The sequence below is a fragment of the Nannobrachium achirus genome (assembly GCF_963921795.1).
Source record: "Nannobrachium achirus genome assembly, chromosome: 5".
Taxonomy (NCBI): domain Eukaryota; kingdom Metazoa; phylum Chordata; class Actinopteri; order Myctophiformes; family Myctophidae; genus Nannobrachium; species Nannobrachium achirus.
In genome coordinates, this window is record NC_137814.1 from 55,202,224 (window position 1) to 55,214,898 (window position 12,675).

Genomic DNA, 12,675 nt, shown 5'->3' on the forward strand with positions numbered 1-12,675 from the left:
TTTGGGTTTCACACCTGAACCTGTGCTAGAATTCAAAATCCGGTGTTAGATGGATAGTTCACCCACAAAATGATAACTCACCCACCCATGGATTTTTTTGTTTGTTATTTGTCGCACTCCTAAGCCAATAATTTGAGGAGACTCTTTAGTGTCTCCATAGGGAACAAAGCAGGCTCTCTGTGTCTCCATATAGGGACCCATGCACTGCTGGTCATTAAATTGTTTGCTTAGGAATGCGACCAAAACGAAATAATATCCATGGTGTACGGTTTGGAGACAGTCGCACTGAGGAAAACATAAGAAGCAGAGCTGGAGGTAGCGGACACTAAAATGTCAAGGTTCTCTCTGGGAGTAACAAGGATGGATAGGATCAGGAACTAGTACATTAGAGGGACAGGGATTGCTTCGGAGATAAAGACAGAGAGGCCAGATTGAGATGGTTTGAGACACGTACAGGGGAGGGAGAGTGAGTATATCGGTAGATGGATGCTGAGCAGGGACGTGCAGAGAATGTTAGAGAGGCAGCAGGGCCTTTTGGTGAAAATATCGAAAATAGCAGACCTCCAAGCTCACAACGTGTCGCGCTGCGACGTGTTGTGAGCTTGGAGGTCGGCTATTTTCTATGCTTTTCACACTAAACTAAGCATAATCAAGTCAATACTGGAGATGTGGCGTACGTACGGCATGGATTTCTACACAGAGAGGCCTATGAAATGTAAAAATGTATTTTGAAAATAGCGGATCTACAAGCTCAAGACGCCTTGATCTTCCCTTTGTTGTCCATTTCGCATGCCACTGTGGCCTCAGGGCATGCCATTTTATATGATTGTCATGTTGATATTTTACCCCGTATGTATAATAAATATTGATTGATTGATTGATTGAGGTATTTGTTAGAAGTATTGCATAGGAAAAAGGTACAGTTTCATGACAGTATAGTCAGAACCATGAGTAAAAATCATGAGTATGAACTAGGCCTACAGTTGGTGCAGTGGTAAAGATCTAGAGCTTGCAATTCTGAAGACCTTGCATAGATCATTTTTTTCTTGTTTTTGGTCTTCCAAATGTCTCTTCCAGTTCCAGCCCCCTGATGTCATCAATATATATCACTGGCCAGATGGCCGAGACATGGCCCATATCTGTGTGGCTGGTTCAGACTGGAATCTCCATGTATGGGCATAAAATATATTGTTGTATTTGGTAATGCCCATATGGGCATGTTTTGACTTCACATTGTTGACTATCATGCAGGGGTCTCCATATATGGGTAACTGGTCCGATATACATCACTGGCCAGATGGTCAAGAATTGGCGCGACCTTGAGGTTGCATGTGAGGCGTCTTACTAGTATGAAAACCTGCAGATCATGTGAGTGTGTGCATGCGTCAGTCAGTCTGTCACACTCCTTATGTGGCCAAGACAGTCCCTTAGTGCCCATATATGGAGGTCCCTGATGTCATCAATATTAAGCCCATATCTGGGAATGCCCATTATGGACATATTGCGTGAGTCTCTGTTGTTTCAGCACAACCTCACTTCTCGCCCTTAGGGCGTCTTACTGGTAGTAAGGAGTATCAGATCCTAGATCAGTGTCACCATCATGACATTTCACTTGATGATTGATTGTCATACAAATAATTGCACAGCAATTTAATTTTCTTTTCCCTTTGAACATTGGAAGGAATATATTAATTATAGGCCATATTTGATGTTATAGTCAAAAGTAAAAGTAGTGGAAATAGCCCATCTACAAGCTCACAACGTGTCGCATTGCGATGCATTGTGAGCTTATAGATCAGATATACATAGCTATGTTTTTTGCAACATGAAGACAATTATGATGGCGAGTATATCATTGTGACAGCTGCCTATCAGTGACATTTCAACCAAACATTAGTAATAAAACAATAACATCAAACTGACTGATTTACATATCATTAAAGATGGGGTGCCATGATTTTTCCCCCACTAAAACATGATTATCAGCTATTACGATTATACTAGGAGGAAGATTTTTTTCCAAAAAAGTGAACAGAAAGAGTTAAAATTAGGTTCTTATGTGGCCATACCCACCAGTTCATCAAGTATGCCTGGTTGTCATGGTGGGTGGTGACCCAGCTGATGTTAGCCACACCCACAGTGTTTGGTGAATGGTAAAAGGGGAGGGGTTGATTCTGTGATGTAATTGTATCTGTGTTTTTGGACCGGCACTTTTGACCCACAAGGTGTCAGCCTCCAGGAAAAAAAGACAAATACAAAGTGAATACATAATTGCTCATAACAACCACACCAGGGGATCTAATGATTTACTGTCAACCTCCTAGACACATGAAAACCAGAAAAAGTACAAATCTATGGCACCGCCTCTTTAAAGAAGCATCATACATGTAAGAAAGAAGTAGTGAATCACTCAGCTTTCATTTCAAAAAATGATTCCGATATGAAGGACACATCCAGTCCAAAGGAACATTTATTGTTGTACTTAGCTTCACAAACTACCTTTGTTTTTGTCCTGAATGCTTGTTGGAGTTGGAATTTTTAATCCTCAATGAAAGTATTGTCTGTGCTCACAGTTCCTCTGAGCTGAAAACTTTAGACAGACTGCTGCCTCCAACCAGTAACCCAACAAGATGAGTTTGGGTGAGCTGGAGTCTGGAGAACACTGACTGACTGACTGACTGACTGACTGACTGTCTGTCTGTCTGTCTGTCTGTCTGTACCTGGATCCTCTCTGGTGCAGGGACGTGCTGGCCATTGGGAAAATCGGGACAAGTCCCGAACGGCCGGTTCATTCCCGGCTGGTACAGGCCGGCCATTAGGAAAAAAATAAACTGTTTGCACAAAAGTAAAAATTAAACTGTTTGCACAAAAGTAGTGAAAACAGCAGATCTACAAGCACACAACGCCTCGCACCGCGAGGCGTTGTGTGCTTGTAGATCGGCTGTTTTCACTAGTTTAAATCATTTTTAAAATGATAAATACAAAACAAACGGTTTTGGACCCAACAACAACGAAATATAACTCATGTAATTGGCCCACTGGCTTGTCACATTGTCCCAAATCTTTGAGTAGCAGCAGCGCTATAGAGAGAGATCTCTCTCTATAGCGCACAATGAGGGCCTCTCCAACTCTTTTTCCCGGGCTGAATCAGGGGCCCAGCACGTCCCTGCTCTGGTGTACAGTAGGCCTAACAAGTCCTGATCACCTCTACTGCACAGCTTTGGTAGCAGGTCCTATAAGCACTATCCAAACACCACAACACTGTTAAAGGTCCCACTGTAGTCCTAGACTACAGTCCTGGCTGTGATATGTCTTTAATTTATGTATTTCATAAACAGTATAAACTAAAGCCATAGATCACTTATATGCTCTCCTGTGTCGGTGACATTGTAAAATGTAAGTAATACCACAGCCATATAGGGCTGAAGTTGTCAGATAGTGTCCATACTCACTCAGAAACCTGTTGAAATGTCTCCCACACACTCTTCTCTTCCAGGTTAGTGTGTTTTCAGTAGTTTCTCTAACTGCCAGATTGTCCTTCCTGCATCTTTTAGTCCCACCCACCCCCTCTTGTACCTGCTAGGTTGTCTAGAGTTGATTGACACCTGGATACCCCACGACATTGCTTCCATGATCTTGGTATCTAACACATATCTGACCAAGCATGTCTGCCCCCTAGTGGACCTGTTGTTTTAGACAACTGGTTAGTGCAGCTGTCAGTGAAATGACAAACCTCTTGTCTTTGATGTTTGATGATCTCAAGGTTAAGAGATCAAACACTGACAACATTTAAAGTGTCATTAAGTAACAGGGAGGCTAAAATATCCTGCGCTCCATTTATGTTAATCAATATGCTCATCTGCTATTTGTTGGGCTTGAGTTTATGATTTAAACATAGGCCTATTACTGTAGGCCCTACTCCCATGCACACCTTTTGTTACTTGAAGATTCTGGACAGTATTTCTCATTGTTCCAATAATAATAAACTTTTGCATAAAGCAAGCATTTGTCTACTCCCATGTCCCATGACAAATATCTGTTTAAGGTAGATTTATAACAAATACAAAAATGTCAGATTAATTTGTGATTAATCATGATTAACTATGGACAATCATGCGATTATTCAGAAGATATTGAAATAGTTCAAAAAATATATATAATTGTAAACATATAATGGTCATTAAAATCAAACAGATAAAGATGTAAGCAGTCAGAAACCAGCAGGAGAATATAAAAGGACTTCATTGTAGCAAAAGTTCAAACATCAACATTGTTTCAACTGACTGGTTTGCAGACAAGAGCATTTTTAGCCCAGGAATGTTTTTCGTGCAAAACAAATGCTTGCAATGGATTGATCAGAATCATGAAAAAACCCTAGTTTGACCCCTCACATGCTACTTAAAGGACAACTCCTCCCTAAATCACTTCTAGGCTCATTTTCCTACTTATATTGATCCAAAAAGACTGCCCATGGGGTCTATTAGGCATAAATGCCCCTGTTGTCCAGTTTCCCCAGCAGAACCCAGCAGCTCTCATAACAGAGTGGAGCCTATAAGCCTACCACTTTTACACTATGTATTTGTTGTGGACTCATTTTTCATGAATGAGGTACTAGTTGTCATTACAAACACATCCATGTCATCATTGTCCCACACAAGCCATGACACTCTGCTAAACAGATGTTATGCTTTTATGTGTTTTGCCAACTCCCGGAAAAGATGCACTGTGATTGGCCAGTACAGTAACTTTGATTGACACTTGTGCCGAATGTTCACCCCAAAACATGATTTATGAGATTGTGGTGGCTTGTGTTGGACAACCAAGACATGGATGTGTTTTTAATGACAACTAGTAACACTTTAATGAAAAAGAAAAACACTTTTGACCGCAACAAATAGTGTAAGGCTCCTCTCTATGCTATGGCAGCTGCTGGGTTCTGCTGGGGAAACTGGACAACAGGGCATTTCTGCCTAATACACTGTAGACCCCATGGAGAGTCTTTTTGGATCAATATAAGTAGGAAAATGGGCCTAGAAGTGATTTAGGGAGGAGTTGTCCTTTAAAGCATATTTATTTTGGTGTGTTTTATCCTGTATAGTTAATTTAATGGGACCCCAACTTTCAGCAGCTGTCAAGGATTCTCCTATAGGGAAACTGAAGTTCAGTCTTTGTGAGAGTCTTTACAAACACATTGGTGAAGACATCTTTTGGTAAGGAATTTATTCCAGGATTTGACACTATTTCTGAAGATATCCCCTGACTAAGTAGCCTATACTGTACATAATGAACAAGGACACCAGTAGCCTATACAACACAGAATTACTGTACTTAACATGTAGACCTATCCTTAAAAATAATAATAGAATAGAATAATGTCTAATGTTTGTGCAGGACTTTATTATGAATAATGAATGAACAAATACAATGAATGAACTCAACTGTTATGCCCCAGTCTAGGGGTCCTGAGACACAACATGAAATTAACCCTTGTCTTCCCCAGCTCCCAAGTAGCCACACCAACAACGGGTTATAAATGCAACATAAAGTGCGGTTTATTTACAAAGTGGTAATAACAAACTAGAACAGTTAACAGAAGTGAAACATAATACATAGGGGTCTATGAATAAGTAGAACTAAATGAAAACCTACTGAAAAACTTAAGAACTCAGTAGTAACTGAAGAATCACTTAGGAATAACTGAAGGATAACTCAAGACTCAAATCAAAAGAAAACTCACTCCAAAGAAAATCACTTGCCTACCAAAAGAACAAACAGTATCTTACCTCCTTAACATAAACATTATTCAAAGGCTCAAAGCAACTCAACTTAACCCAGAACTCATATCAACTCATAAGAAAACATAAGGACATGTTGGGTGCCAGTTGGGAGAGGAGGAGGACAAGGTCTGCTCCCCTGCGTGGCTGGCCGAGGTCTGCTGCTCCTTTTATCCCCAATCTCCACCCTTGTCAGCCAGTCAGCAGACAGAACTCCAGGAACGCTTCCCCACCAATCCCAGCCATCCTGGTCGTTTCCCCACCAATCAGCTTCTGGGAGCGGCACACCTGTTTTTACATGCTCTCACACACTCACTCTGTCTGGGAGTGATACCCCTGTTTTGCATACACTCCCAGACACTCTCAGCTCTGTCATACACCACACCACACTAGGACCAAACAATACAGTACCTACAATAGTTCTACAAATACGACCCCAGTCGTAACACCCCCCTTCCCAAGAATTAAGCACCCCCCTATGGTGCTCAACCCTTGTACGGTTAACACTTTAAAACACTCTGGATAGCGCGTCAGCCATTACATTTTCAATACCCTTTTTGTGACATATCTCCAGATTGAAATCCTGCAAAGCAATGGACCAGCGCATTAGTCTTTGATTAGCATTACGCATCTGTGCTAAAAACACCAATGGGTTATGTTCTGTAAAAACCTTTACAGACTGGAGAGTAGACCCAATGTACACTTCAAAATACTGTAGGGCAAACAACAGAGCAAGGAGCGCCAGGAGTTTAGGAACTAACAAACAAGGAGAGCTCCATGCGCTGGTGCTTGGAACTGTTTTTGGTAGAGGGCCCACACAATCTATAATTACGTCCTCAAACGGTTCCCCAAGCACAGGAATCGGATGCAGAGGGGCCGGTGGAACAGGTTGGTTCGGCTTCCCTACAATTTGACAGGTGTGACATGAACGGCAATATTTAGTTATGTCAGCTTTTAAGCCTGGCCAATAAAATTTTTGCAGCACCCGATGGTATGTTTTTTTAATACCAAGATGTCCAGCTAAACTGGAATCATGAGCAATACTAAGCACTTGTGGCCGATATTTATCTGGCACCACTACCTGACTAACAGTGACCACCTCGCTGTCACCAGGACTCCAGCTCCTCATCAGGACCCCGTTCTCCAAAAAAAACCCAACTGGATTTTGGCCTCCCTCACTGGCTATGGCAGAGGACAAACACAAAGTTAATGACGGGTCATTTTTCTGAGCCGCTATTAACATTTCTCTGGTTACTTTTAGACTCAACTCAGATTCAACAGGAAATACAGACACATTTGGCATTTTTAACACACCTTCAATCTTAGTGGTGGTAACAGCTTCATCATCATGCTCATTTTCATCCACAGTAGCCATAAATGAATCAGACAACTCAACAATTTGACCCATTTTACGAGTCTGTGCGCGCGTAACTGCGCACACAGGGAATACATTTGGTATGGTTGACGCAGGGGAGTCACACGGCAAAATGGGACATTCAACGACCTCGGGTGGAGGAAAAACCTGTCCTCCAGCTATATCGTTACCCAAAATAAACGCAACACCGCCGATTGGTAACTGAGGCCGCACCGCTACTTTAAAATGTCCAGACACAAGCGGTGAGCCAAAATGTACCATGTGTAATGGTGCTTTAATCACGCTCATTTTAATTCCCCACACCAGCAAATCAGCATTACATGACGTCTCATTCGACAGAGGCAGGACCGACTCCAGCATGATAGAATGATAAGCACCCGTATCTCGCAAGATCTTTATTGGCACTTTATCATTCTCATTACCAGTTACGGAAACAAATCCATCAAATACAAAAGGTTTAAAGCGAGGGTCCACCTCTACATCAGACATCGAACAGCATTCAGATTGGATATGAGGCACAGAAACTGACTTAATCAGGCCAATGCCCGCAGGAAAATTATCAGACTGTCCTTTTCTCTTAGGGTTAGCCGGACAACAGGCAATCAAGTGCCCAGGCTCTCTACAGTAATAACACTCACGGCTCTCGCCCAATAACGGTGCCGTGGTTTTACGCACAGGTTTGGGAGACCACTTCTATGGGCCTACAGCAAACCCATGAGCTGCTGGGGAAGTGAATACACTCTTGTGAGTCAAAACAAACTCATCAGCCAGGACCGCAGCCTTTGTCAATGCTAACACTTTTTGCTCGTTAACATAAACTATGATCCTCTCCGGCAAGCATCTTTTAAACTCTTCCAGTAGAATCAGTTCCCGCATATCAGCTAATGTATTAACTTTAGAGGCCTGGCACCACTTATCGAATAACGTGCTTTTCTCGCGTGCAAACTCCACGTAACTCTGGCTGGCAGTTTTTTCTTTTTTTCTGAAATTTTGTCTATATGCTTCAGGGACAAGCTCATACACTTGCAACACCCTCTGTTTTATTACCTCGTAATCAAGGCTCTGCTCAATTGACAATGTAGCGCATACTTCTTGGGCTCTTCCTACTAATTTACATTGTATTAGTATTGCCCAGGATTCCTTAGGCCATTTCAATGCTACAGCAATCCGTTCAAAAGCACCAAAATATGAGTCCACATCAGATTCTCTAAATTGTGGCATCAATGATATATATTTGCTAATGTCCATACTTGAATTACTGACACCGACTGTACTTTGTGTACCTGCCCTTGGGTTTTCAAGTTCAAGTGCTCTTAAACGCAGCTGTAATGCTTGGATCTCCAGCTCTTTATTTCTGGTCTCTTCCTGTCTTATCTGTAATGTCAGCTGGAGATCGACCGTGTTCATACCTGTCTGTAGTGAGCGAGGAGCGGACCCCACACCATTTGTGGACGTTCCCGGTACCTCCGCATCAGTAACCTCCACGGGCAAGGCCCCCTCCTCCTTCTCACCATTCACAGTCACAGGTAGACCGGTCACTGGGGGTATCACCCCTTTGTCGACAAGCTGCGAGCACACCTGATGTCGGAGTTCAGCCTTAGAGAATGTAGGAGACACAGCAAGTTCATAAGCATCAGCCACCAATTTTAACTCTTCTTTCTTACATTTCTCAATTTTTGCCCAAGAAGGATTTGCCACAAAGTCATCTAACGAAAAACTCATTTTTACCAACATAATCAAACTGCCAACCAGAAGAGTAGAGAAAAAATGTAACTTACCAAGCACACGAGAAAACTAGTGAACGAGCCCCCAATTCATGTTATGCCCCAGTCTAGGGGTCCTGAGACACAACATGAAATTAACCCTTGTCTTCCCCAGCTCCCAAGTAGCCACACCAACAACGGGTTATAAATGCAACATAAAGTGCGGTTTATTTACAAAGTGGTAATAACAAACTAGAACAGTTAACAGAAGTGAAACATAATACATAGGGGTCTATGAATAAGTAGAACTAAATGAAAACCTACTGAAAAACTTAAGAACTCAGTAGTAACTGAAGAATCACTTAGGAATAACTGAAGGATAACTCAAGACTCAAATCAAAAGAAAACTCACTCCAAAGAAAATCACTTGCCTACCAAAAGAACAAACAGTATCTTACCTCCTTAACATAAACATTACTCAAAGGCTCAAAGCAACTCAACTTAACCCAGAACTCATATCAACTCATAAGAAAACATAAGGACATGTTGGGTGCCAGTTGGGAGAGGAGGAGGACAAGGTCTGCTCCCCTGCGTGGCTGGCCGAGGTCTGCTGCTCCTTTTATCCCCAATCTCCACCCTTGTCAGCCAGTCAGCAGACAGAACTCCAGGAACGCTTCCCCACCAATCCCAGCCATCCTGGTCGTTTCCCCACCAATCAGCTTCTGGGAGCGGCACACCTGTTTTTACATGCTCTCACACACTCACTCTGTCTGGGAGTGATACCCCTGTTTTGCATACACTCCCAGACACTCTCAGCTCTGTCATACACCACACCACACTAGGACCAAACAATACAGTACCTACAATAGTTCTACAAATACGACCCCAGTCGTAACATCAACAGAAACGTATAGTTAGGGAATGACATCAACAAATAAAATAAAACTTAACACATCAAGTGAAACTTAATTGGGAAGTATCTGACACGCTTCACACACCCCTTCCTACAATCCCACCCTCCTGTTGGTTCCATCGTCACTGCAACCGAAATGACATGAATGAAAATACAATGAAGTGCGATTTGACCTTTTCTACAGCATGCATGGGTGCATCAATAGATTGTCTTTTGGCCCCATTATTTGCTCTTGCAATTGACATTTCCAACCCTAAAATGTTGGAATGTTGTTTTTTTCCTTCTTCTTTTTACTGATAAGGAGAACAACACACGTGTTTCACCAGGCTGGTGGTGATTCACATTGTCGGCAAAGTTCTCTATACTTTAGACATGACATGCGAAAACAGAAAACCTTTTTTCAAATGCTTAAAACAGCCAATCTAACAAAATGCTATGTTGTGAGCTTGCAGATCAGCTAATGAAAAAAAGAAGAATATATAGTGGTTAAGACACAAAATGATATATATATATATATATATAAAAGAAAAAACAAAACTCAATAACCATTGTAACTGAAAAGGTTTTCCAAACGTCAACAGATAATATCATGGAAAAAGATTTCTACCAACATCCCTCCAAATATAGCCTAGATATAGAGTGCCACCTAGTGGTGAAGAAGAGAAGACAGTGGCAGGGGACAGGGATGGTGGAGAGGGTCAGCAGCAGCTACACATATCTTGGGACCACTATTTGACAGTGGGTTGACTTTTAACGACAGAGGACCTACCTTCTACGGAGGCTGATGTATATGGATGTTGCCCCCCCCCCTATCCTTTGCAGCTTTTACATCTGTCATATTGACAGCCTCCTTACCTTTTCCTTCCTGGCCTGGTATGGGGGTCTCTCAGAGGCTAGTCTAACCTAACGCGGCACATTCTATGCTGCAAGGCGGATCTCGCCAGGTCCTCCGGCGTCTCAAAATGACCTGGAGGTTGACATGAATCCTGCTGCTGTCCGCTTTGAATAAATGAGGAAGTGATCCACGGTGGAAAACGAGTGATAAATCATAGCGATTTTATAATTATAATGGATAAGCCTAAACGAACCAGTTCACATGAACAATACTGATGTAAAAAAATAATATATCTGAACGGCTACATTTATTTATACAATTAAAATGTCATGAACCAGCACAGTTATAGGGGGGCTTGCCCTAGCCTGACTGCAAGCATCAGACTCTTCACTACGTTTCACTACACACCACCCACCAACAGGGGGTGGTGATGTGTGGACGGATTTATCAGGCTAGGCTTGCCCAGGTTTATTTTTCTTCCGATTGCCAAAATAAGCCTGGGTTTCCGAGGCTACTCAGATGCCAACAAGGCTAAGCTGCGGAGGGTAACTACCTTGGGGTCTAAGCTCTGTGGGATGCAGCATTTCTACGACCAGAGGATAGGGAAGAAAGCAGGAAGGATTGCGCCCAACCCCTTATTCACCTCACCTGGTCCAGCCTACACGCACACAGGCAGGTGCCTGGATGAACTGGACATGGACGGACGGACACGCAAACAAACATGAGTGTTCCACAGTGTGGACTTTGCTTTCTTTTAAATACCTTTTAATATTTCAAATTATTTTTACCTTTTTTTATAGAACTGAAGTACTTTGCTGGGTGTTTTATTGTATTTGTATATTTATGTATTGTCTTGAATGTATGCATTGACCAGAGCAAAACAAATTTCCCTTCTTCTAATCTAACTAGACCTTACCCGTACAAAGATATGTGCTCCAAAATATGTGTGGGTTGTGGGGAAAGTTACTGTAACTGGTGCGTGCGTGAGAATATGTGGGAGCATCATAATGTAAGGAGCAGCCCATGGAGGAGTGTATTTATGATTTCCATACCCGTTGGAAGATGACCCGGTGCATGCATGACCCATGCGAGAGAGAGAGAGAGAGAGAGAGAGAATGTGTGTCTCTTCACTGCAACATTCCTAACTGTGAGAGAGGTGTGTGTGGGGCTATGGGATCCCATGGCCTGGAGGAACAGACCGTAACCCTGACAACAGGCTGAGCTGAACAGGCTGTGCTGTACAGTGGTGAAGAAACGCTAATAAATAGCTTGAATTTGGGAAAAATGAAAATCGGGCTCCGTCAGCGTCTGTATAATGCTAATGGCCAATGCCATGTGAAAATTGGGATCAGTTGCTGAAGAGATAAAGGTGGAAATGCATTGTGACTGACCTACTGACTGACTGACTGACCTCTCTCTCTAATTATATAATGGATTGTGCCTCATAAAATTGACGTGTTGGTTTCTCACTAGCGTAAACACTGGGGACAGAGCCTGTTTATTGAAACAGGTGGCGAAGGAGTGCAGGAGTACTGGATCTCTGTCATCTTCTAGACCAAACCCCAACAGACCCTCTGGATCTGGATCTTCCGGGAGACCATACAGACATAGGATTCCAGAGTCATAATCTAGATACACTCCAAATTTCAAAAACCCATAACCACGTTTCCATGGAAACACTGCTTCAGGGCACAGAGAGCCCAGAGAGAACAGAGATGACCCCGCTATCTCAGTGGCCTGCTGACCTGACCACACTCTCTTACCACATTCACCTACACCTCCAGCTACAGTTTGCCGTTTGAATATCTCAAGACACCAACTTGTTTTGTCACCTTTTATACCCAAATACACCGGGTAGGTGGAAAACTTAACTTTCCAAAAATGTTTTCCTCCTGTGAAGGATTGTTTGGCCCTAACCTGATCGTCCTTTAAGCCACTTGCATGTAGCTGCTGGAATTCGTCGCCTGAATTCCTAGCCAAGGTTCCATCAGGCGACACCCACATGAACTTGCCTGCAGTTGTCACGTCAAAGGTGAGAGATTCTCCATCTGTGGAATAATATTCAGAACAAGTCA

At 42.6% G+C, this 12,675-nt stretch overlaps 1 protein-coding gene across 1 annotated transcript in view; it reads right to left on the reverse strand.

Moving 5' to 3' along the window:
* LOC308285195 (E3 ubiquitin-protein ligase TRIM21-like) overlaps positions 1–12,675 on the reverse strand; it is a gene marked incomplete at both ends in the record, with an annotated part of 34,789 nt that overhangs the window by 9,549 nt on the left and 12,565 nt on the right. The window contains one exon of the mRNA XM_080725911.1: positions 8,614–8,745. Coding sequence (XP_080582037.1) covers positions 8,614–8,745 — 132 coding nt within the window. The remainder of the gene's footprint in view (positions 1–8,613; positions 8,746–12,675) is intronic.